Here is a 25,844-nt window from a genome sequence, read left to right as displayed (position 1 = left end):
CGATATTTAGCGCTCCATTTGTAATCTGGCCCATAATCTCTGGTAAAATCATCATTTTGATTAAATTTACCTTCCCTGGCAGATTTATGGGGAACAGTGCCCAACTTTGCAACCTATTTTGTATTGCATCAAATACCTCCCTGTAGTTTAACTCATACCAATCTTTAGGGTTTATAGTAATGTTTTTCCTAAATATTTTAGCGATTTTTAAACTACTTTAAATGAGTGGTTTTCTACAGAATCTTCAGTCTTATACATTCAAAACATTTCCAATTTCAATTTATTTATTTTATATCCTGAAAATAAACTAAAGTTCTAAGTACATTCAATAATCTTAGGTAGATTCTTTTTTTTAAAATTTCTTATGCAAAGTAACATATCACCCACATAGCAGTGTTTTTATTTATTTTTCTTTAATCATTATAAAGTCTCTTTCTTCTCTAATTATTACAACTAAGGGTTCTAATGCCATATAAATAATAAAGCAGAGAGTGGGCAACCTTGCAGCATAACTCTTTTTAATGTCAACCACTTTCATAGGGACCTATTCACTAACACAGCTGATTGTGGGTCTTTATTTAAATATGTTATCATATTAATATAGTTTCCACAAATACCAGATTTGGATAATGCTCTGGTCCCATACGACCAAATCATATGCTTTCTTTCTGTCTATGGCTATAATAGCTGTAGACACAGAGAAAGCATTTGATTTGGTTGTATCTTTTCTTTTATAAGTACAGAATAAAATTGGACTATTGAAAATCATTTTTATAATATTAATCAATGATAATCTACCTTTCTTAAACTCACATTGATCCTCAAAAATTAAATAAGATACTGGGGGCTGAAGTCTTTTAGCTAATATACTTTTAAAATCTTATAATTTTTAAAGTTTTAACAAAAAAAGAAGAATATTTAAAACATTGGTACAGTATTTTAAAACTATTTCCAAAATATGTGGTCATGTTTGAACTACATTAGTATTTAATACACATTGGACTACATCTCAATCTAGTAATATTTTCACAACTGGTAGGTGAAATTGATGTTTCTATTAAAGTCTACTAAGATTTTACTTATCAATTGCTTAAATTTAAAGTGAAAATTAACAGGAAATAAATGAGTGTATACGACAAGCTATGCGATTCTTCAGCTCACTGGTTGCCAGGTAAACCACAAAAAAAAAGAAGTTGGTTATTTAGCACAGGAAACAATTTATGTAAGAACTTACCTGATAAATTAATTTCTTTCATATTGGCAAGAGTCCATGAGCTAGTGACGTATGGGATATACAATCCTACCAGGAGGGGAAAAGTTTCCCAAACCTCAAAATGCCTATAAATACACCCCTCACCACACCCACAATTCAGTTTAACGAATAGCAAAGTAGTGGGGTGATAGAAAAAGGAGTAAAAATCATCAAAAAAAGGAACTGGATATATAATTGTGCTTTATACAAAAAAACATAACCACCATAAAAAGGGTGGGTCTCATGGACTCTTGCCAATATGAAAGAAATTAATTTATCAGGTAAGTTCTTACATAAATTATGTTTTCTTTCATGTAATTGGCAAGAGTCAATGAGCTAGTGACATATGGGATAGTAATACCCAAGATGTTGTACTCCACAGAAGAGTCACTAGAGAGGGAGGGATAAAAACAGCCATTTTCCGCAGAAAAAAATAAATCCACATCTAAAAAAATAAGTTTTTCTAATAATTGAAAAGAAAAAACTTAAAACATAAGCTGAGGAATCAAACTGAAACAGCTTCCTGAAGAACTTTTCTACCAAAAACTGCTTCCGAAGAGGCAATACATAAAAACGGTATATTTTGGTAAATGTATGCAAAGAAGACGAAGTTGCTGCTTTGCAAATCTGACCAACTGAAGCTTCATTCTTAAAAGCCCACAAAGTGGAAACTGATCTAGGAGAATGAGCTGTGATTCTTTGAGGCGGGGCCTGACCCGACTCCAAATAAGCCTGATGAATCAAAAGCTTTAACCAGGATGCCAAGGAAATGGCAGAAGCTTTCTTACCTTTCCTAGAACCAGAAAAGACAACAAATAGACTAGAAGTCTTCCTGAAATTTTTAGTAGCTTCAACATAATATTTCAAAGTTTTTACAACATCCAGAGAATGTAAGGATCTCTCCAAAGAATTCTTCAGATTAGGACACAAAGAGGGAACAACAATTTCCATATTAATGTTGTTAGAATTTATAACTTTAGGTAAAAATTTAAATAAAGTCAGCAAAACTGCCTTATCCTGATGGAAAATCAGAAAAGAAGACTCACTAGAAAGAGCAGATAATTCGGAAACTCTTCTAGCAGAAGAGAGCCAAAAGGAACAACACTTTCCAAGAAAGTAGTTTAATATCCAAAGAATGCATAGGCTCAAAAGGAGGAGCCTGCAAAGTCTTCAAAACCAAATTAAGACTCCAAGGAGGAGAGATTAATTTAATAACAAGCTTGATACGAACCAAAGCCTGAACAAAACAGTGAATAACAGGAAGCTTAGCAATCTTTCTATGAAATAAAACAGAAAGAGCAGAGATTTGTCCTTTCAAAGTATTTGCAGACAAACCTTTATCCAAACCATCCTGAAGAAACTGTAAAATTCTAGGAATTCTAAAAAAATGCCAGGAGAACTTATGAGAAGAACACCATGAAATATAAGTCTTCCAAACTCGATAATAAATCTTCCTAGAAACAGATTTACAAGCCTGTAACATAGTATCAATCACTGAGTCACAAAAACCTCTATGAATAAGCACAAAGCGTTCAATATCCATACGTTCAAATTTAACGATTTGAGATCCTGATGGAAAAACAGTCCTTGAGACAGAAGGTCTGGTCTTAAAGGAAGTGGCCAAGGTTGGCAACTTAACACCCGGACAAGATTCGCATACCAGAACCTGTGAGGCCATGCTGGTGCTACCAGAAACACAAATGATTGTTCCATGATGATCTTGGAGATAACTCTTGGAACAAGAACTAGAGGCGGAAAGATATAAGCAGGTTCGTAAAACCAAGGAACTGCTAACACATCCACTGACTCCGTCTGAGGATCCCTGGACCTGGACAAATACCTGAGAAGTTTCTTGTTTAGATGGGAAGCCATCAGATCTATTTCGGGAAGACCCCACATCTGAAAAAACAAATCTGGATGGAGAGACCACTCCCCCGGATGTAAAGTCTGACGGCTGAGATAATCCACTTCCCAATTGTCTACACCTGGGATATATACTGCAGAAATTAGACAAGAGCTGGATTCCGCCCAAGAAAGTATCTGAAATACTTCTTTCATAGCTAGGGGACTGTTAATCCCACCCTGATGATTGACTGAGGAAACACTGCAATACCCTGTTCTCTGATTACAGAGAGTAGGGCACCGAGAACCTTTGAAAAAATTATTGGAGCTGTCGCTAGACCAAATGGAAGAGCGACAAATTGGTAATGCTTGTCTAGAAAAGTGAATTTCAGAAACCGATAGTGGTCTGGATGAATCGGAATATGAAGATATGCATCCTGTAAGTCTATTATGGACATATAATGACCTTGCTGAACAAATGGCAGAATAGTCCTTATAGTCACCATTTTGAAAGTTGGCACTCTTACAAAACGATTCAAAATTTTCAGATCCAGAACTGACCTGAATGAATTTTCTTTCTTTGGGTCAAAGAATAGATTTGAATAAAACTCCAGACCCTGTTCCTGAAACGGAACTGGTATGATTACCCCTGAAAACTCTAGATCTGAAACACACTTCAGAAAAGCCTGAGCCTTTACTGGATTTGCTGGAACGTGTGAGAGAAAAAATCTTCTCACAGGAGGTCTTACTCTGAATCCTATTCGATACCCTTGAGAGACAATACTCTGAATCCATTGATTTTGGACAGAATCTGCCCAAATATTTTGGAAAAATTTTAATCTGCCCCCAACCAGCTGAGCTGGAATGAGGGCCGCACTTTCATGCAGACTTGGGGGCTGGCTTTGGTTTCTTAAAAGGCTTGGATTTATTCCAACTTGAAGAAGGTTTTCAATTGGAACCAGATTCTTTGGGGGAAGGATTGGCTTTCTGTTCCTTATTCTGTCGAAAAGAACAAAACAATTAGAAGCTTTAGATTTACCCTTAGATATTTTATCCTCAGGTAAAAAAACTCCCTTCTCCCCAGTAACAGTTGAAATAATTGAATCATACTGAGAACCAAATAAATTGTTACCTTGGAAAGAAAGAGATAGTAATCTAGACTTAGATACCATGTCAGCATTCCAATATTTGAGCCACAAAGCTCTTCTAGCTAAAATAGCTAAAGACCTAGATTTAACATCAGTTTTGATTATATCAAAAATAGCATCACAGATAAAATGATTAGCATGTTGAAGCAAGCGAACAATGCTAGACAAATCAGGATCTGTTTCCTGTTGCGCTAAGCTTTCCAACCAAAAAGTTGATGCAGCTGCAACATCAGACATGGATATAGCAGGCCTAAGAATGTAGCCAAAAAATAAATAAGCTTTCCTTAGATAAGATTCGAGTTTCCTATCTAAAGGGTTCTTAAAATAAGTACTATCTTCCATTGGAATAGTAGTACATTTGGCAAGAGTAGAAATAGCCCCATCAACTTTGGGGATTTTTCCCAAAACTCCAATCTAATTGCTGGCAAAGGATACAACTTTTCAAACCTAGAAGAAGGAATAAAAGAAGTACCAGGCCTATTCCATTCCTTTGAAATCATATCAGAAATAGCACCAGGAACTGGAAAAACCTCAGGAGTAACCACAGGAGGTTTATAAACAGAATTTAAATGTTTACTAGTTTTAGTATCAAGAGAACTAGTTTCCTCAATATCCAAAGTAATCAACACCTCTTTTAACAAGGAACGAATATACTCCATCTTAAAGAGATAATTAGATTTGTCAATGTCAATATCTGAGGTAGGATCTTCTGAATCAGAAAGATCCTCATCAGAGGAGGATAATTCAGTATGTTGTCGGTCATTTGAAATTTCATCAACTTTATGAGAAGTTTTTAAAGACCTTTTACATTTATTAGAAGGCGGAATAGCAGACAAAGCCTTCTGAATCTTATCAGCAATAAAATCTTTTATACTCACAGGGATATCATGTACATTAGATGTTGAAGGAACAACAGGCATTGTACTAGTACTGATGGATACATCCTCTGCATGTAAAAGCTTACCATGACAACTATTACATACTACAGCTGGAGATCTAATCTCCACTAACTTACAACAGATACACTTAGCTTTGTTAGAACTGTTATCAGGCAGCAGGGTTCCAACAGTGGTTTCTGAGACAGAATCAGATTGAGACATCTTGCAAATGTAAGAGAAAAAAACAACATATAAAACAAAATTATCAATTTCCTTATATGGCAGTTTCAGGAATGGGAAAAAAATGCAAACAGCATAGCCCTTTGAACATAAAAAAGGCAAGAGGCATATAGGAAGTGGGGTTTAAATAATTAAAATATTTAGCGCCAAGTATGATGCGCAACGCAAAATGAATTTTTTTGGCGCTAACAACATCCAGAAATGACGCAACTCGCATCATGGCAGTCGCATCCTTGTGCAAGGAAACCTGGCGTCAACTAAGACGCCGGAAATGACGAATTTGCATCACGGAATATAGCTATGCGCCAAAAAAATTCTCGCACCAAGAATGACGCAATAAATATCAGCATTTTGCAACCTCACAAGCCTAATTTTGCCCACGAAAATTAATAAAAAAGCAGTCAATTTGAAGAAAAGACTATACCCCAGGTAAGAAGAAATAACTTCCTAAATATGTTTCCCAATTTTGAAACTGATAGTCTGCAAAAGGAAATATACATAAACCTGACTCATGGCAATTATAAGTACAATACATATATTTAAAACTTTATATTAATATATAAAGTGCCAAACCATAGCTGAGAGTGTCTTAAGTAATGAAAACATACTTACAGAAAGACACCTATTCACATATAGCAGATAGCCAAACCAGTACTGAAAAAATATCAGTAGAGGTAATAGAATATGAGAGTATATCGTCGATCTAAAAAGGGAGGTAGTAGATGAATCTCTATGACCGATAACAGAGGACCTTTGAAAAGATTTCCCGTGAGGAAAACCATAGAATCAATAGGTGATACTCCCTTCACATCCCTCTGACAAACACTACTCTGAGAGGAATCGGGCTTCAAAATGCTGAGAAGCGCATACCACAGAAGATAATCAAGCACAAACTTACTTCACCACCTCCATAGGAGGCAAAGTTTGTAAAACTGAATTGTGGGTGTGGTGAGCAGTGGCGTCACTAGGGGTGTGTGCAGGGGGTGCGGGCCGCACCCGGGTGACACCAGAAAAAAAAAAGAGATGCATAGATTTTTTATTAGAGGGTCCAGCATTTGTGAACATTAGTGGGACTGGGGAAGTTGTAGACACTTAATTTTTTTGCCCCTTGAGCAAGCACTGCAATTTCCACAAATAGTTTTCCCGGCTGCTTTTGCTTGTTTGTACTTTGCTCCTCCCCTGCCCAATTTCACTATGAATGTTGTGGGCATGCCGTGGGGCTTGAAAAGTTGTTCTGCTAGCCTAAACCTGCATGCCTATCTGTGCTCACTGCTCAGTGACGTGTGGAGCAGTGGGGTCACTCACTGCTGTGCTGTCTCTATAAACAGGAACCGGGAAATCATGAGGGGGATGCCTGGCACCTGACCGCATGACTGTCTGACACTGTCTCTAAAGTGAAGGAGCCACGTATGATGCCCACCAGACCGCTACGTTACGGTACACTAAGTGCACACTGAAGAGGTAGGAGGGGAGGGCGGGCGGACGGGGCTCTGGGGGTGGGTAGAGTGCAGAGGTGATAGACCATAAGAAGCGGTAGGCACACGGCCCGGGGCTGTGCACTGACAGACTTTGCAGAATTTTCATAGTTTGCGCGCCTAAACCTTTTCTTTAGTGATTTATTTTTAGAGTGCTCTGTTTATCTTTCATTTGATGCTCTGCTGAGCCAGGGAGCAGCTCTAGGCATGAGCTTTAGAATTAATGCAGTGCAGTTTACATATTTTGTGTGTGTGTGTCTGAGTGTTTTTGTGTGTGTGTATGTCAGAGTGTTTTTGTGTGTGTGTGTTTTCCGAGAGTTTGTGTGTGCATCTGAGTGTGTTTTTAAGTGTGTCTGAGTGTTCGTATGTGTGTGTTTACCTGTGTTTTTGTGTTTGTATGTGTGTCTGCTTTCTGGGGGGAGGGGGGGTGACACCATTACTTACCGCCCGGGTGACACCAACCCTAGTGACGCCACTGGTGGTGAGGGGTGTATTTATAGGCATTTTGAGGTTTGGGAAACTTTGCCCCTCCTGGTAGGATTGTATATCCCATACATCACTAGCTCATGGACTCTTGCCAATTACATGAAAGATATCCATTAAAAAAAATTGTAATACATTTTGAAACATTTTCTTTTAAATGAATTTTTTAGTAGCATGTCCCTTTAATAAAAGTTTATCCTAATGAACCATGTGAATAAAAATAAAAATTGTTGACTGCAGGAAGATGATTTAAAATATCTATCTTCCTTGTCTGTTCCTGACTATCATAAAATATTTGGGAAGATTTTAAGAGAAATTACATTTTAATATAATTTTGGAAATTTACTACATTTAAACAGTTCTTACCTTAAGGAACTGTGGAGTAACAAGACGTACTGTGGCCACAAGGCAGTTCTGTTCTTCGTTGCCTGACCGAAATGCCCTTGCAACAGCTGATTCAAAGCCATTATAGGAGGAGGTATGAACTATAATTTAATAGAACAAAACACCCTCATCAACTCACAGTAAGATTAGATTTCAGATTGTGATCATACTACAAATCTTATTTTCTCAGCAATTTCAGTGCACCCACATTGTACGCAGTGATCTTATTAACACAGACAAAAAAACTACTGAAAAATAATGCTGGTTAATCCACTTGATATCCATGAAACTAATCTCAATATGATCTTATATGACTTTCTTAGATTTCCCAGTCATGTTTTACACTGTCATTGCTGCAAAGGAAAAACTTTATAGTGTTATGCAAAATTAATTGTATATTTGCTGGCAATGTTAGTTTTTCCATCTAAATGCAAACTGAAAAAAAGCCCTTATTGCAGTAAATTGTTTTGTTTCTGGACAATTAAAGTCAAAATTAAACTAATGATTTAGACAGGGCATACAGTATAAAACAAATCCAAATTGATTATTGAATTTATTTCTTTCAAAGTATTCTTTGTTGCTAACACTGCTTCCATATCTCACTCAAGACACATGAACACTCCTAAGCCTACCTCAGTATGCTCTCGTGGAACAGACATAAGTTTTAACAAAACATACCGAAATAAAGAGGTACATTTGACAACAGAAGTATTGTTATTTTTTTTATTTGGTTTAGAAATTGTACACCTGACTCATGAAAGTAATTCTGACTTTCAAATTCCTTTAAGACAACTTGAACTATATGAACTGAACATGCCAGATTAACATCATTGAGCTAGAAAACTATTCTTCACAATTAATTCTGTACATACAATTTAAAGCTATTTTGGTACCTAGTTTTGCATTGGTTTTACTTCAAACACGGGGCATATTTATGTTGTGTGGGGGCATATTTATGCTGTGTGGAGGCCTGGGTCCGTCTTTTATTTCCTTCCCTTTCCTCATGCTTTTTGATCCCTCTTACCGAATGCTACATAGTCATCTAATTGGTCACAGCTTGAAGCCACACCCTCAAAAAGAGGAAATGACACAACTGGGCACTACATAAGTGTAAATTGTTCTTTCATGTTGGCCACCAGAGGCTTAGGACTTGACTTTACTTCTAGTATCACATTTTCTTTGTTCTCTTGCTATCTTTTGTTTACAAGAAGGAACGTAAGCTCAGGAACAACACCTGGAGAAATCGGTCGCTAGCAGGGGGTGTCAATCAACCCGATCATATTCGATCGGGTTGATTTCTGTCCGCAGCCTCAGAGCAGGCGGACAAGTTATGAAGCAAGCTCCATATGGAGCTTGAAAAATATGCTCCATTGTCTGAATCACAAAAGAACATTTTTAGGTTTCATATCCCTTTAAGTTAGTTTCTCTCTAAAATTGATGCTACAATTAAAAAGTCATTAACAACCAAAATTATCTTAAAATATCTTGTATAATATTAAAGGATATTGAACTTAAAGTTTAATTACTTATAACATGATTAATTATACACAGTAACACTACTTTTTCTAGTATAATAACTCTAAAAAGAGAGACTAGGCTGCCTCTAACTTCCATAACCCTAACCTTACAACATTGTACATAATGACTGCTTAATTTAGTACTGACGCTCACTTATATATGTCCCTTATTGGTCACTGAAAAGTAGATAAGATAAACACACTCAAGAGGATATTTTCAAGGGGTGTGTCCAAAGACTGCTAAACAATTACAATTTTACAAATTAATAAGTTGTAATTGTTTTAAAAATATTTGTTTTTCATTTAAACACTTTGGCTAATTAGTTGTATACACCAGGGGCGTAACTACAGGTGTCTCAGGGTCACCACTGCTACTGGGCCCATCCTTTTAGGAGGCCTGTTGCTGCTTAAGCAGAATCAGATGTCAGAGCAGCTTGTTTACAGCGTTGCAGTTTTTCTAATCACCACAAGAGGTCGCTAAACTTGTGGTGCTGGAAATATTCGGGGGGAAACAAAGGCAGAAAGCTCTGCACAGAAAGCAAGCAGTCTGCCGTGGTAAGTTATTTTCCTAGTGCTGTAGTAGTTTATGTTAGGGGTGTTTGGTAAAATGTGCATCAACTCCCTCTTGTCTGCGTGTGCATGTATGTGTGTATGTATAGTGTCCCTTTAATTTAACCATCTGCCTTCCTGCTATTAACACATATCCACATAATACAACTAAGGAAAGGCATTGCCTGTAGTAACGGGTGTGCCCCAGTAACACAGTGAACCAGAATTATTAAGGGAGGAATAATACTATTAGTCATTATCATATGAGTCACTGGGACACGTTCAGCAGTTGATTAGCATAATGAATACATTTATTTGAAGCAGCTTGTTACCAGCCTAAGAAAATATTTATATAGAACTACTTAAAAGCAGTTTCTGCTCAGGACCTGCAGTACTCTGCATGTCCCAAGCTGTACTTTAACTATGTGCTTAACCCCTTAGTGGTAGCTTAACAAATTAGAGCATGACATTTTAACACTATACTGACTTATGGATGTGGTCTATTATTTATAATATATATATATATATATATATATATATATATATATATATATATATATATATATATATAACATTTTTGTTCTTTTTTTGTGAGCAATCACATAAAAAAAGAGATGTCACTATCCATCCTAAATGCAAGCAGCTGCTGTACTGTTTTTCTATCTCTTTCCTCACTTCACAATAACGTTCTAGTGAGTTTATTTATTAACACGCAGCGTGATCCTTATTCGTCCCATTATTGACCCAGCATATATGTTTCTATGTATGCATGTGAGTGTGCACTACATTTTCTAATCTTTTTCTGTCTTTTTTTTATGTTTGTTATTGTTGACTGTGGTTCATTCTTTGTTCCCTAGTGAGTCCAAAAAGCTAATTCTGTAACTTGCAAACGCTGCAAATCAACTAGATAGTTAAGGTATTTTGCAGAATTTTGAAACCCTTGGCTACAGAATTTGCTTTATGACCTCTTTAGGGAGCATAGGGCAAACACAACTTTTACACAAAAGCAAAAAAGGTGTTTAATGTTCCTTTCAAGTGATTTATAATTTGTCTTAGTCAACATTTAAATTAGTAAATTTATTTCTACATCTTTGCATAACATTGAAAAGTTACGAACCAAAAGGCCCATTGTCTTCCAATATTTTAGGACAGTCTCATGCATAGCGTCATTATTTTCCTTTATAGTCTATGTCATTCCTCTCTCTATTGGCCTGATGATCTAAAGCTCTCTGTTCTGGTGTAATGATTTAAAGGAATAGTCTAGTCAAAATTAAACTTTCATAATTCAGCTAGAGCATGCAATTTTAAAGGGACAGTAAACGTAGGATTTCGGACATCATTTTACTAAATGCCTTATGCAACTATGACAGTCTAGTGGTATCATAAATAAAACAGACCGCTAATCATACATGTAGGGAGTAAACACTGACCGCCCAGTACTTCTTATGTATATAGAATTTTTACCATGCTTCTTAATCCTAACCAATCCCCTGTATATCGATCGTGCAGCTCCTTAAACGTCAGGGGCGCACATTCTTTGATTGACAGGGATTGCTGGAGACATACTGGGCATGCAATCCAGTCTTTAGCATATTGCTGTTAAAGCGCATGCGCAGTTTGAGTAGGGAGGAACAGGGGCATTTGTAGCCCTTCCTATGGGATGAACCGTTAGCCGATAAAACACTCCCTGAGCAGGAGCGGCTTGGTGGGAGGTGAGTGAGGACTTCCATTTAGGTTATTTTCAGTAACTTCAGAATGTTATAACTTAATTTTTAAAAAGTTTACTTAAAAAACAAAAATAGCATAGCGATAAGAACATTAGAGACTGCCTATATGTGAAACAAAATAGGAAGATTTACTGACACTTTAAGCAACTTTCTATATTACTCTGATTATCAATTTTTCTTCGTTCTCTTGGTATCTTTATCTGAAAGTAAGCTTAGGAGCTGGCCCATTTTTGGTTCAGAACCTGGGTAGCGCTTGCTGATTAGTGGCAACATTTAGACACCAAATCAGAAAGCGCTACCAGGTGCTGAATAAAAAATGGTCCGGCTCCTATGGTTACTAAGAAGTGTCGTCGGTGTGGTGAGGTCTCTCTAATCATTTACAAAATGTAAATTTTAGCTTAACTGTATATCTCACTATGCAGAGTTTTAGATGTGAAGGAGAGACCCCCGCATTACAATATAAGATCTAAAAAAGATCCCAAAAAATGTACGTATTTATTTCCGGTATTGCTCTGTTTTGTTATAAATGCTTTAAATCATGTAAACCTAATATCCACAATAAAGAGCATTTCAGAAGGCTCCCAGATTTTTTCACATTTAAATACTATTCATAACCAATGATTGCAGTTGATATCTATGTGTGTGTATGAGCATACTGTTAATAAATCCTTTGCATGCTCAATAGCACATTATATTCACATCTTTCACAAACAACGCTGCAAGGTAAGGTTATAAAACTCACAAAATATAAAAACACAAAATGCCAGGGGTTCAAGCTACCTCAGTAATTTATACAGCAACTATCTCCCAAAAACTTCCGGACCCCTCACCCCAATTACCTTTCTAAATTGCCAGACCCCATGCTGAAGCTAGCTCCCTTTGGAGAAGTTCCTTAGAGGTGGGTTCCATAGAGAGAACAATCTTAGACCTTTGTTTTGTTTTACCAAAGTAGATTTTATTAAGTAAATTAGTTTCAAATTTAGTAAAAGTATGGCATAGCCCATTTGAGAAATGCTATTTTAATTACAGGGAAAGTTAAAAAGAAAAATGTGTATTACTTGGAATCATATGTGTTCTCTGAATATAAACACTATAATTATTACTTTACAAGATTATGTTTGTGTTCTGAGAATTTCCTTTTCAACAAGATACTTATCCAACCTCAGATGTGCAAGAGGAATAATAAATAAATAACATACCTAAACAGTCTATAATAATAAAATCATATTTTTGCATAAATGATATCATAATCTGGTTACATTCTTTTCTGATAAAAAATAATACATTTAATTACCAAATACAAATTCCAGTACTCACCATGAGTAAAAAATTTAAATTCTACAATAAATTTAACGTGTTCGTATGTTGGTGGTTCATTGGGATCTAGACTTCCTCTTGCTAAATGACAGCAGAACTCCACTTGTTTGTCAGCTGAAAGAGAAAATATGCATGTCTGCAAACAGGTTTTTGGTTTAATAATAATTTTAGGGTCTGGGGATCCTGATCTGTTTTACAGTAAATATAAAATACAATAAGCTTCAAAATTTAGTAAATTAAAATATGAATGCCTTGAAACTAAAAATTCTGTAAATATTATTTGCAAAACCTAACCTATGAGTACATTTACCATATGGTTGGTTTAAATAAGGAGACTTATAAAAAAAAATGCTAATAACAGGGGCCTTTTAAAGAAATGATCTGAAATCTGATATAAAATTCCTGATGTGTATTTTTCATAAGAGTCCTGATTTAAAGTGGCAATATCGCCTCCCTACCAATGATGTACTGCAGAGTTGTCAATGCTTTCAGTTTGGACAGTTTAAAGATAATCATGATACAATTTACAATGGGCATTCACATACCAATTTAATTTTATTAGAGTGAAGCAATTTACTTTTATTGTCAGAATCCCCTTTAACCCTTCGGCTACCAAAATTAATGAAAATGTTGTAATACACTTAGACTTTGGTACAGGTGAGGTGCATAGGCACCCAGGTTAAAATAATGTTGTCACTGGACTGAACAGCAGGTATTACAACAATGTTTATGGGTTCTTAATAAATGTATACTGGAACTGTCTCAGCTGATGCAGATGCCAGTTTTCAGTTGGAAGAACTTTAGGCGTGCTCGGAAGTTGTACATTTAGTTTGGCAAGTAACATTTAAGATGAACAGTTTGCTCTGTCATAACAGGAATAATATTAACACTACAGGCTTATGCAAACCTACTAAACACAATAGGGCTGATTTATTAAAGCGTGGACAGACATGATACGATGTAGCGTATCATGTACGCCGCATATCGATAAATGCAAACAGCGATTTATCATTGTACAAGAAGTTCCTAGCAGGGGGTGTCAATCACCCTGATCGTATAGGATCGGGCAGATTGATGTCCGCAGTCTCAGAGCAGGTGGACAAGTTATGGAGCAGTGTTCTTTAGACCGCTGCTTCATAACTGCTGTTTCTGGCGAGCCTGAAGGCTTGCACGGAAACAGGGGCATCAAGTTCCATTCGGAGCTTGATCATTCGGCCCCTATGAAACCACTTGGTAATGTAACTAAATTTGGCTTATGTAAATTCTCTATGTTAAAAAGGGACAGTAAAGTGAAAATGAATCTTTCATTATTCAGATAGAGCATGCAATTTTAAACAACCAATTTACTTCTAATATCAAATTTGCTGAGTAGCCACAGGAGCAGTAATGCACTACTGGGAGTTAGCTGAACACATCTAATGAGCTAATGACAAGAGGCATATATGTGCAGTCAGTCACCAATCATCAGATAGCTTCCAGGAGCTCATTGCTGCTCCTGAGCCTACCTAGATATGCTATGCATGCTCTGTGTAAATCAGGAAATTTTACTGTCCCTCTTAACAAATTACATTACCACTGACCATCTGCCTGTAAGATGAATTAACTGTAACGATAAGACACAAGGGATAGTGATGAAGCACTGGAAGTTGTTAAACATATCCCATACCAAGGCCAAGCTCACTTTTTATTACATTAGAGGAGTAGAAAATACTAATTAATAGTGGCAGCTATGGGTTTTTCAACCTGTAATTATTAATAACATTGCAAAGCTGTTGCAATTAATTGTACAATATTAAAAGTTGTCCCTATATGATGTTTCAAAGCTGATGTTAAGCCTATACTACCAGCAGCTATGCATAAAAAGATGTGCAGAGGAAGGAAAAATATGTCTAACCCTAGTTTTTATTTCAAAGAAATGCAATAATCATCATTTAACTTCTACCTGTGTTGTAGTAAAGGCCTTAATTAACATTGATCCACTTTACAGAACAAGTAGTTCACATGCCCAGTATCCAGCCAATGAGGATGCAGGACACTCAGCACTGATTTCAATTTAAATGAAACAACTGCCATTGGTAGAGCAGGGATGGATACAGCAGTGCTTGCAAATACATACCTGTGATACTATACACTGAAATACTGACCCCCAAAATGAGTATGGGCAGCACATGATCGTACATGCAAAATAAGGTAGTATACTATATAATGAAAAATAAAATGTCATTTCTGTGTTAGTGAGCCTAGGGAACTATATACACAAAGATAAATTCATGTTCCAGAGCTGCAAGCACCTTCCAACACCTTCCAAACTAGGGCAGTATGATTTTAGTGAGGGGGCAAATTCTGAAGAACAGTGTAGTTTCATGATGCCTTGCTGCTCCCATGCTCTCCAAGAAGAAATAAATGGTTAAAAGCGGGCCTAAAAGTGGTTTGCAGATGGGTATAATCACTTTTACATGCTTCCTCTGTCAGTAATGAGTGAACATTAAACTGCCCAGTGCATCTGTGAGGAACATATATGAGGCACATAGAGCTAAAAACGTGGATCTCAGCAGATTTGTCTGTTTCTAGGGCACCACTAAACCTAAACCTAAATACACTCCAACTCTAAAGAATTACTATATACATTTTTTGCATTAAAATGGCCGTTACAAAAAACATCAGGTCGGGGCGTGTCCGGGCTGCATCCATGTAAAGCTGCAATACCTGAAGCTGCAAGAGATTATCTGATAATCCACCAATTATCACTGGCATCCTGCTTCACCTGCATATGGAAACGATGAAATCAAGCACAGGACTGTGTACTGAACAGGAACATACATATATTTTGTGATATACTGACTCTTGTGGACTGGTCTGGACCGTTGAGCTCTTAGGTGGAGGCCTACTACAAACTCAACACCCCCCCCCTGGCTCGCCGGGTTGGACAGATTAAAGGTATCTGTTCACTTGATAGTGGAAACCAGAGTAAAACATGGAAGACGCATTATTTGTTAAGGTACAAGCTTTGTTTACTGAGTTTGAACAGCAGATGCACAGTAGATTTGACTGTTTCATGGCAATAGCAAGAGGCCAGCATATTGAAACGGCATGTACTGGGTCTGATATGGCGGGAGTGACGGTTTCCAGTGTAAAGCTTAAAGGTATAAAATCAGATGCTGGAGCTACTTTCACTGAGTCTACCAATGTTGAGATGGGACAGCCAGAAATAGACGTTGTGGAGGAAGATTATGAAGGTGCTTGGGAATCAGTTGCCCTGAAGGATAGTACTATTTCGGTTCTCAAGAAGGCTACAGGTGCGAATCGAGGGTCCAACAGTAGCAGAGGGTGATAGCTGAAACTACCAACATCTACTCTTACATAGACTATCACACCGCTGCGGCTTCTGTGGTCGCATGGGGGAGAGCGGCCAGAACTACAGGCCTGTTGTTATTTTCCTACCTTGGGACTGTATTTGAACTGGACCTCAGGTCCGTGCTGTGTATGGAACTCAGCAGGGGACTTAGTAGCGCAGCAGATTGTCCCGCAATTAGAAGGCTCTCAGCACTCCGATGTTCACATAAGAGTCGATGTGGGGTGACATTTTCAGTACAGTGGTCTAGATCTCTAAGTCTGGTATAATTCTATCCATAGTCCAATCTTAAACTGCAGGAAACTTACACTTCTCTATAGTCAACTGGCATATATGTGATGTAATTTTTATGAGGATATGATGAATTAAGGAGCTTCATACTATATGTTGCAGAAGGGTCTGTGTTATTTAGTTGGATCATGTGCATAGCTGGGCTTAAGCTGTCCATCTATCTATCACATTTAATTGTATGCTGAAAGCCCTTCTCCTCTTTAATTAGTAAGTAAGTTAGGGAGGTTTGCCGGATATTTAAAACTGCGTAAAGATCCATTGCATTCGATATACACTTATTCTTATGCCAGTCTTCTGCTGCTATATATTTCATATATGATTAATGTTTTCAGTGCTACCTTTAGCTAAAGTCTAGGCAACAAGAACTTAATGTTCTTACATGTTATCTAAAGCAACATGCTAGGTGATATATACATGACTCAACACTATTATATATATATTATTCCTAATGGTTATGTTATCCATTTATATACACATATGACTAGTTATATAATTGGCGTGAAATTTAGAAAAGCCTAATATTCACTTTTTTTGTTGGTTATAAATCTAAGCTGGGCACCTAGGAATGACTACATTACCATTTAGCGGTATTATACTGTTTACCAAACAATTAATTGTTTCAAGAGAGTGATGTTTATTTTGCAGATGGTTGTATCTAAGTTGCTGTTTACATATAAATGTTGAGGGCCCAAAAGTGGCCCTATCATCTGAATAAGCGTTCTATGTCTCATATAATTAATATAAAAGGCCCAGGAGAGGCCTATCAAATATGGGAGATAAATAATGTAAGCAATTGTTTTCCTTCCACCATATAGATATGATCCCATTTCCTGAGACATGCATAAATATTAACCCTAGGGCTCAAGAGCGGCCCATTAATATTCAGTCAGCCTCCTATGTTGGCTACTATTAATCTCAAAGGTCTAAAAGAGGCCATTATCAGTTCAGGAGGAGGGAAAAGAGAATTTATATACTGTGTGTATATATATATATATATATATATATATATATATAAAGTCAAAATAGCATATAGCCCAGCACTCCAACCAGCTGGAGCAGCCACAACCTGGGTGCAATCCTTATGAGAGATAGTTAGAGAACAGTGTGGAAGAAGGGCACTCTCAGGGTTTATATAGAGAAGAATAATTTTTTTTTTATTCTTAGAACATTAATACATGGTCGACGTTTCGGCCCTCAGTTGGGCCTTCATCAGGACAGATATGATCTTTAAACTGCCGAGTGGCAGTAATCATAGATCCAAACAATCGCTTTATATGCTGAAATCTATGCAAGAGCTTTGTTGTTTTACTAGATGTATGTTCAGATGCATGCAAAACAGTTGTTATTTGAATTTGCAAACCCCAGTAAAAAAAAAAAAATGGCTGTTACATTTTTGTACTCCTATGATTGTGAGTCTTATCATCAGCATATTCTATACACTTTTGCTTGTATTTTTAAAAATCCATGTAGCACCCCTGAATCACTTGGGGATTCCTACATTACTGAGAAGTGTTTCTGAACAGACGTTGGGTAGCTTGTTTTTTTGTACATCTCAAAACTGTCACTGACAACTTTATTCATATTTAGGGCAAAATGTTTCTTGATTGCAGGACTACTTCTCAAGTCTTAAGCCTGACTGTCTGCCAGTCTGTCTGCTGCAGAAATTAACATTGCACCAGAGCTTTCTTTTGCCATGCTGCCCCCTGATTTTGGGCACGTCAATCACCCCGAACTAGAGAGTGCCAGGAATATCTCGCTCATGTAACCCTGCTTCGCAAAGCCTCAAAAGCTGCAAATGCAGTTTAAAGGGACATGAAAAACAATTTTTTTTCTTTCATGATTCAGAGTATATCATTCTAAACAACTTTACTTCTATTATCTAATTTGTTTTGTTCTCTTGGTATCCTATATTGAAAGCATACTTAGGTACACTTAGGAGCTGGGAGCTTGATTCTGATTGGTGGCTTCACATATACAGTATATGGGGCCAATTTATGAAAGTGCGAGAGCAGACATGATACGATGTAGCGTATCATGTCTGCCTCACATCGATAAATGCCGCAGCATACACTGTCGGCATTTATCATTGAACAAGCAGTTCTTGTGAATGCCACCCCCTGCAGATTCATGGCCAATCGGCTGCGAGCAGGGGGTATCAATCAGCCCGATTGTATAGGATCGGGCGGATTGATGTCTGCAGCCTCAGAGCAGGCAGACCAGTTATGGAGCAGCGGTCTTTAGACTGCTGCTTCATAACTGCTGTTTCCGGCGAGCCTGAAATCTTGTGCGGAAACAGGGGCATCAAGCTCCGTTCGGAGCTTGATAATTCGGCCCCAGTGTCTGTTGTCATTGGCTTACCAATGTGGTTAGGTAGCTCCCAGTAGTGCATAGCTGCTAATTCAATAAAAGATACCAAGAGAATGAAGCAAAATTGATGACAGAAGTAAAGTGGAAAGTTGTTTAAAATTGTATGACCTATCAGAATCATGAAAGAAAAATTTTGGGTTTCATGACCCTCAAATAAATTTAGCCCAAATATGTTAATTACAACCAGACTGATTACATTAAATGGGACAGTACTTTATGTTAATATAAATACTTCTTTGACAGTAGGATACTTACAGTTGAAAAAATCCTGAGTGACTGGTTCCGTCAGTAAATGCGGTGCTAGCAGCTTGTACACTTCGCTTTGTTCTCGCTCTGGCAGGAAATTTAATATATTTTGGTCCACCAAATCTGACTAGTAAAAAAAATGCTTTTTCATGTCCAGGAAGAAAACAATTATCAAACAAAGTCAATGCTATAATAATAGATCAGTTTACAACTTATACCAACTGAATTTCTTGTTGATCCTCAGATGGTTTTAGGGAAATTTATTGAATAGTTGTAAAATTCTTAAACATCTGAAACATCCTGATTGTATTTTAAAATTTAAGTGAGTAAATAACCATTATGTGCCAACTGCAAAACAGATCCGGGCAGATTCCTATTGAACTTAAATGAACATTAAAGTAAACGTTAAATAAACTATAACATATTTATGTAAATTGTAATATGTATTTTTGTAGTTTATGTAAGTTACATAAACATAGACTGCTATGTATGTGCACAATTAATAAACACAATCAGCTAGATTACGAGTTGTGTGTTAGGGTAAAAAAGCAGCGTTAAGAGGTCCTAACGCTGCTTTTTTTACGCCCACTGGTATTACGAGTCTTGAAGGTTTAGGGGCATCACACACTTTTTTGGCCTTACCGCAAAACGACTTACGTAAACTTCGTAAAGTCTTTTTTTCTATGGGACTTCCATAGCGCCGGTATTACGAGTCTGTCCTGGGAGGCCAAAAAGTGAGCGGTACACCCTACCCCGTCAAGAGTCCTAATGCATTTAAAAGTCAGTAGTTATGAGTTTTATGGTACAACGACATAACATAAAACTCATAACTAAAGTGCTAAAAAGTACACTAACACCCATAAACTACCTATTAACCCCTAAATCGAGGTCCTCCCGCATAGCAAATACTAAAATAAAATTTTTAACCCCTAATCTGCCGCTCCAGACACCGCCGTCACCTACATTATACTTATGAACTCCTAATCTGCTGCCCCCAACATCGCAGACACCTACATTATATTTATTAACCCCTAATCTGCTGCCCCCAATGTCGCTGCCACTATAATAAACATATTAACCCCTAAACCGCTGCACTCCCGCCTCGCAAACATTAGTTAAATATTATTAACCCCTAATCTGCCGTCCCTAACATCGCTGCCACCTACCTACATTTATTAACCCCTAATCTGGCGTCCCCAACGTCGCCGCCACTATATTAAAGTTATTAACCCCCTAAACCTAAGTCTAACCCTAAACCTAACACCCACTAACTTAAATATAATTGAAATAAATCTAAATAAATATTCCTATCATTAACTAAATTATTCCTATTTGAAACTAAATACTTACCTGTAAAATAAACCCTAAAATAGCTACAATATAGCTAATAGTTACATTGTAGCTAGCTTAGGGTTTATTTTTATTTTACAGGCAAGTTTGTATTTATTTTAACTAGGTAGAATAGTTCTTAAATAGTTATTAACTATTTAATAACTACCTAGCTAAAATAAATACAAATTTACCTGTAAAATAAAACCTAACCTAAGTTACACTAACACTTAACACTACACTATAATTAAATAAATTAAGTAAATTAAATACAATTACCTAAATTAAATTAGCTAAAGTACAAAAAAAACAAAACACTAAATTACAGAAAATAATAAACAAATTACAGAAATTGAAACTAATTACACCTAATCTAATAGCCCTATTAAAATAAAAAAGCCCCCCCCCAATAAAAAAACTCCTAGCCTAAACTAAACTACCAATAGCCCTTAAAAGGGCCTTTTGCGGGGCATTGCCCCAAAGTAATCAGCTCTTTTACCTGTAAAAAATACAAACAACCCCCACCAACAGTAAAACCCACCACCCACACAAACAACCCCCCAAATAAAATACTATCTCAAAAATCCTAAGCTCCCCATTGCCCTGAAAAGGGCATTTGGATGGGCATTGCCTTTAAAAGGGCAGTTAGCTCTTTTGCCGCCCAAACCCTAATCTAAAAAATAAAACTCACCCAATACACCCTTAAAAACCTAACACTAACCCCCTGAAGATCGACTTACCGGGAGACGTCTTCATCCAAGCCGGGCAGAAGTGGTCCTCCAGACATGCAGAAGTCTTCATCCGAGCCGGGCAGAAATTGTCCTCCAGATGGGCAGAAGTCTTCATCCAGACGGCATCTTCTATCCAATCAGCCAATAGGATTGAGCTCTCATTCTATTGGCTGTTCCAATCAGCCAATAGAATGTGAGCTCAATCCTATTGGCTGATTGGATCAGCCAATAGGATTGAACTTCAATCCGATTGACTGATTGCATCAGCCAATTGGATTTTTTCTACCTTAATTCCGATTGGCTGATAGAATTCTATCAGCCAATCGGAATCTAAGGGACGCCATCTTGGATGATGTCACTTAAAGGAACCTTTATTCTGTTTTAGTCGTCTTGAAGATGAACCGGCTCCACGCCGGATGGATGAAGATAGAAGATGCTGTCTGGATGAAGACTTCTGCCCGTCTGGAGGACCACTTCTGCCCAGCTTGGATGAAGACTTCTGCCCATCTGGAGGACCACTTCCGCCCGGCTTGGATGAAGACGTCTCCCGGTAAATCGATCTTCAGGGGGTTAGTGTTAGGTTTTTTAAGGGTCTATTGGGTGGGTTTTATTTTTTAGATTAGGGTTTGGGCGGCAAAAGAGCTAACTGCCCTTTTAAGGGCAATGCCCATCCAAATGCCCTTTTCAGGGCAATGGGGAGCTTAGTTTTTTTTTAGATAGTATTTTATTTGGGGGTTGGTTGTGTGAGTGGTGGGTTTTACTGTTGAGGGGGGTGTTTGTATTTTTTTTTACAGGTAAAAGAGCTGATTACTTTGGGGCAATGCCCCGCAAAAGGCCCTTTTAAGGGCTATTGCTAGTTTAGTTTAGGCTAGGTTTTTTTTTTATTTTGGGGAGGCTTTTTTAATTTTAATAGGGCTATTAGATTAGGTGTAATTAGTTTAAATTTCTGTAATTTGGTTTTTATTTTCTGTAATTTAGTGGGGGGGGTTGTACTTTAGCTAATTTAATTTAATTTAGGTAATTGTATTTAATTTACTTAATTTATTTAATTATAGTGTAGTGTTAGGTGTTAGTGTAACTTAGCTTAGGTTTTATTTTACAGGTAAATTTGTATTTATTTTAGCTAGGTAGTTATTAAATAGTTAATAACTATTTAATAACTATTCTACCTAGTTAAAATAAATACAAACTTGCCTGTAAAATAAAAATAAATATTTATATTGTAGCTAGCTTAGGGTTTATTTTACAGGTAAGTATTTAGTTTTAAATAGGATTAATTTAGTTAATGATAGGAATATTTATTTAGATTTATTTAAATTATATTTAAGTTAGTGGGTGTTAGGTTTAGGGTTAGACTTAGGTTTAGGGGTTAATAACTTTAATATAGTGGCAGCGACGTTGGGGATGGCAGATTAGGGGTTAATAAATGTAGGTAGGTGGCGGCGATGTTAGGGACGGCAGATTAGGGGTTAATAATATTTAACTAATGTTTGTGAGGCGGGAGTGCGGCGGTTTAGGGGTTAATACGTTCATTATAGTGGCGGCGACGTGGGCGGCATATTAGGGGTTAATAAGTGTAGGTAAGTTGCGGCGACATTGGGGGCAGCAGATTAGGGGTTAATAAATATAATGTAGGTGGCGCCGATGTTGGGGGCAGCAGATTAGGGGTTCATAAGTATAATGTAGGTTGCGGCAGTATCCGGAGCGGCAGATTAGGGGTTAATAAGTATAATGTAGGTGTCGGTGATGTCGGAGGCGGCAGATTAGGGTTAATATAATGTAGGTGGCGGCGATGTTGGGGGCAGCAGATTAGGGGTTCATAAATATAATGTAGGTGGCGGCGGTGTCCGGAGCAGCAGATTAGGGGTTAATAAGTATAATATGGGTGTCCGCGATGTCGGGGAGGCAGATTAGGGGTTAATAAGTGTAAGATTAGGGGTGTTTAGACTAGTGGCTCATGTTAGGGTGTTAGGTGTAAACATAACTTTTATTTCCCCATAGGAATCAAAGGGGCTACGTTACTGAGTTTTACGCTGCTTTTTTGCAGGTGTTAGACGTTTTTTCAGCCGGCTCTCCCCGTTGATTCCTATGGGGAAATTGTGCACGAGCACGTTACACCAGCTCACCGCTGACTTAAGCAGCGCTGGTATTGGAGTGAGATTTGGAGCTAAATTTTGCTCAACGCTCACTTCTTGCCTTTTAACAACGGGTTTCTGAAAACTCGTAATACCAGTGCTGTATGTAAGTGAGCAGTGAGAAAAAAATGCTCGTTAGCACAGCATAGCATCTAACAAAAAACTTAATCTAGGCGAATTTAACTAAAAAAGATGTTTTCTCTTTATTTAGGTCCCCAAAAAGTCATCCAGTTCATGGTTTATATCCTTTCTCTCTGGTGCTGTGATGCAGTAAAAAAAAAAAGCAGTGCTAGAGAGGAGTGATATAAACCATGAAGTGGATGACTTTTTGGGACCCTAAACAAAGAGAAAACATGACAGAGTATACCCAGGAGAAGCACAAAGATAAAAAAGTAAAAATATTTTTATCTTTGTGCTGATCAAATAAAAACACAAAAGAAAATAATAGATCACTAACAGGGAGTTATATCATATCCCACAGATCATTTAGCCTTACGGCCTACAATTATTTGGAGTACACTTTGGCAATACTGATTGCTATACCCCATAAGGTAATATTACTAAGAACATATACAACTTACCGGTAAATGTCCGAGAAGTGAAGACACACTATCAGAGACGTATATTATCATCCCATCAGCAGTAAGTGCAATGAGGAAACCATCAAGGGCCTAGTTTAGAGAAACAGAACAATGCTCTTAAATCACAACAAAACAAAACACTGATCAGAAAAATACACAAGGTAAACACTAATTATGTTTGTAAGTTATTTTATCTAGATACAGACAAACACACTTAAAAGGAAAAATCATGGACTTCAGATATTTATTCTTACAATTATATGTGACAGGACGGGTAAATAGTACAAAAAGGCAGACAGGGTCAGCACATCACCAAATTTCAATGTATCTAGGTCATAAACTGTAGTAGGGGCTCCACCTTCCAGGCTTCCCTCCAACAGCCCAAGTGTATATTGAAGAAAACAAGGAGAAGGTGGTACTTAAATTAGAAGCAAACATTTATTCAGAGAGCTCTCTGAATAAAGGTTTGCTTCTTATTCGAGTGCCACCTTCTCCTTGTATTCTTCAATATACACAGGGCGGGTAAATATCAGCAACTGTGCTTCAAATAACTGTGATTTGCATGCAATTAAATCCATGTATCTATTTACTTAATGGCAGCTGCATAGCAATAGGGCTCAGTATCATCTGTATAACTTTCTGTTTGCTGTAGCATATGAAACATATTTTGTACCCAGAGAATACACTGGGGCCTATTTAACAAGGTGCGGACGGACATGATCCGATATTGCGGATCATGTCTGTCGCACATCGATAGATGCCTGTGTGCCTTTCTTGTGAACTGCTGGTGCAATGCCGCCCCCTGCTAGCAGGGGGTGTCAATCAACCCGATCATATTTGATTGGGTTGATTTCTTGCGAGATCTGTCCGCTGCCTCAGAGCAGGTGGACAGGTTATGGAGCTGCGGTCTTTAGACCACTGCTTCACCAGAAACACTGGGCATCAAGCTCCATACGGAGCTTGATAAATAGGCCCCATAGTCTCACTGTCTGCCTTCTCTGGATTAGCTATGCAGGAAGTTTGTGGTTATTATTGGTTGAGACCAGGAAGAACCCTCAAGTTGTTTTTGGCTTCCTTTTCACAATTTTTGAATCCCTTAAAAGCCCCACCATTAGAATTAGTTAAACCATCTATACTGCTTATGCAATAAATGTATAACATCTGTCTCTGGATTAGATAAACAACACAAAAGGATACTGAGAGAAATCCAAAGATCATATGAAGACTTGCATAGAAAGTGTTTTCTGATGGACTGAAACAGGACTGTTTCAAAACATTGTGCTGTTGGGTCAAAGAATAAAATGATGCCCACAAAATTAATTTTGCTGTGATCTAAACCCACCATAGTCAGCTGACGATTGGCAACTTCACAAAATAACATGCTGATACCCAGCTGAAGCATCCCAAATGAGATTAATTTCTCCTAAAAACCCCCACTATGAGGCCGATTTACCAAATGCCTGTCGGACCTGATCCGACACTGCGGATCAGGTCCGACAGACATCGCTGAATGTGGAGAGCAATAAACTCTCTATATTAGGCATTCCACCAGCAGTTCACAAGAGCTGCTGGTGCAACACCTCCCCCTGCAGACTCAAGGCCAATGGGCCGCCAGCAGGGAGGTATCAATCAACCCGATCGTACTCGATCGGGATGAATTGTGGTGATTCCTGTCCGACTCATCACAGCAGGCGGACAGGGTTATGGAGCAGCGGTCTTTAGACCGCTGCTCCATAACTTGTGTTTCTGGCGAGTCTGAAAAGGCGTCAGAAACACAGGCCCTCAAGCTCCGTTCGGAGCTTGATAAATGGGCCTCTATGTCTCTGTGTTCCAATCCTGTGGTCCCACCTCATCCAATTATAAAGCCATCCCTGGACTGAAGTTTCATTGATGAGAGTTCTCAGGGAAAAGTATCTGCCATGGGGGAAACTAATTTTTTGATGGATTGGAATGACCTTGAATTTGAAAAGCTGGTAAAAACCAGAGCAAGCAATTCACCA

The 25,844-nt window shown here is 37.7% G+C and overlaps 1 protein-coding gene across 1 annotated transcript in view; it reads right to left on the bottom strand.

Annotated features, from left to right (window-relative positions):
• The window catches only part of PASD1 (PAS domain containing repressor 1), a 249,469-nt gene that overhangs the window by 57,761 nt on the left and 165,864 nt on the right, over positions 1–25,844 (bottom strand). The window contains exons 5-8 of the mRNA XM_053699161.1: positions 23,845–23,934; positions 19,078–19,195; positions 12,813–12,926; positions 7,685–7,803 (exon numbers count right to left, since the gene is read on the bottom strand). Coding sequence (XP_053555136.1) covers positions 7,685–7,803; positions 12,813–12,926; positions 19,078–19,195; positions 23,845–23,934 — 441 coding nt within the window. The remainder of the gene's footprint in view (positions 1–7,684; positions 7,804–12,812; positions 12,927–19,077; positions 19,196–23,844; positions 23,935–25,844) is intronic.

Source organism: Bombina bombina, chromosome 1, assembly GCF_027579735.1.
Source record: "Bombina bombina isolate aBomBom1 chromosome 1, aBomBom1.pri, whole genome shotgun sequence".
NCBI lineage: Eukaryota > Metazoa > Chordata > Amphibia > Anura > Bombinatoridae > Bombina > Bombina bombina.
The sequence above is the reverse complement of the archived record's forward strand: the minus strand, read 5'-3'. Positions and strand labels throughout refer to the sequence as shown.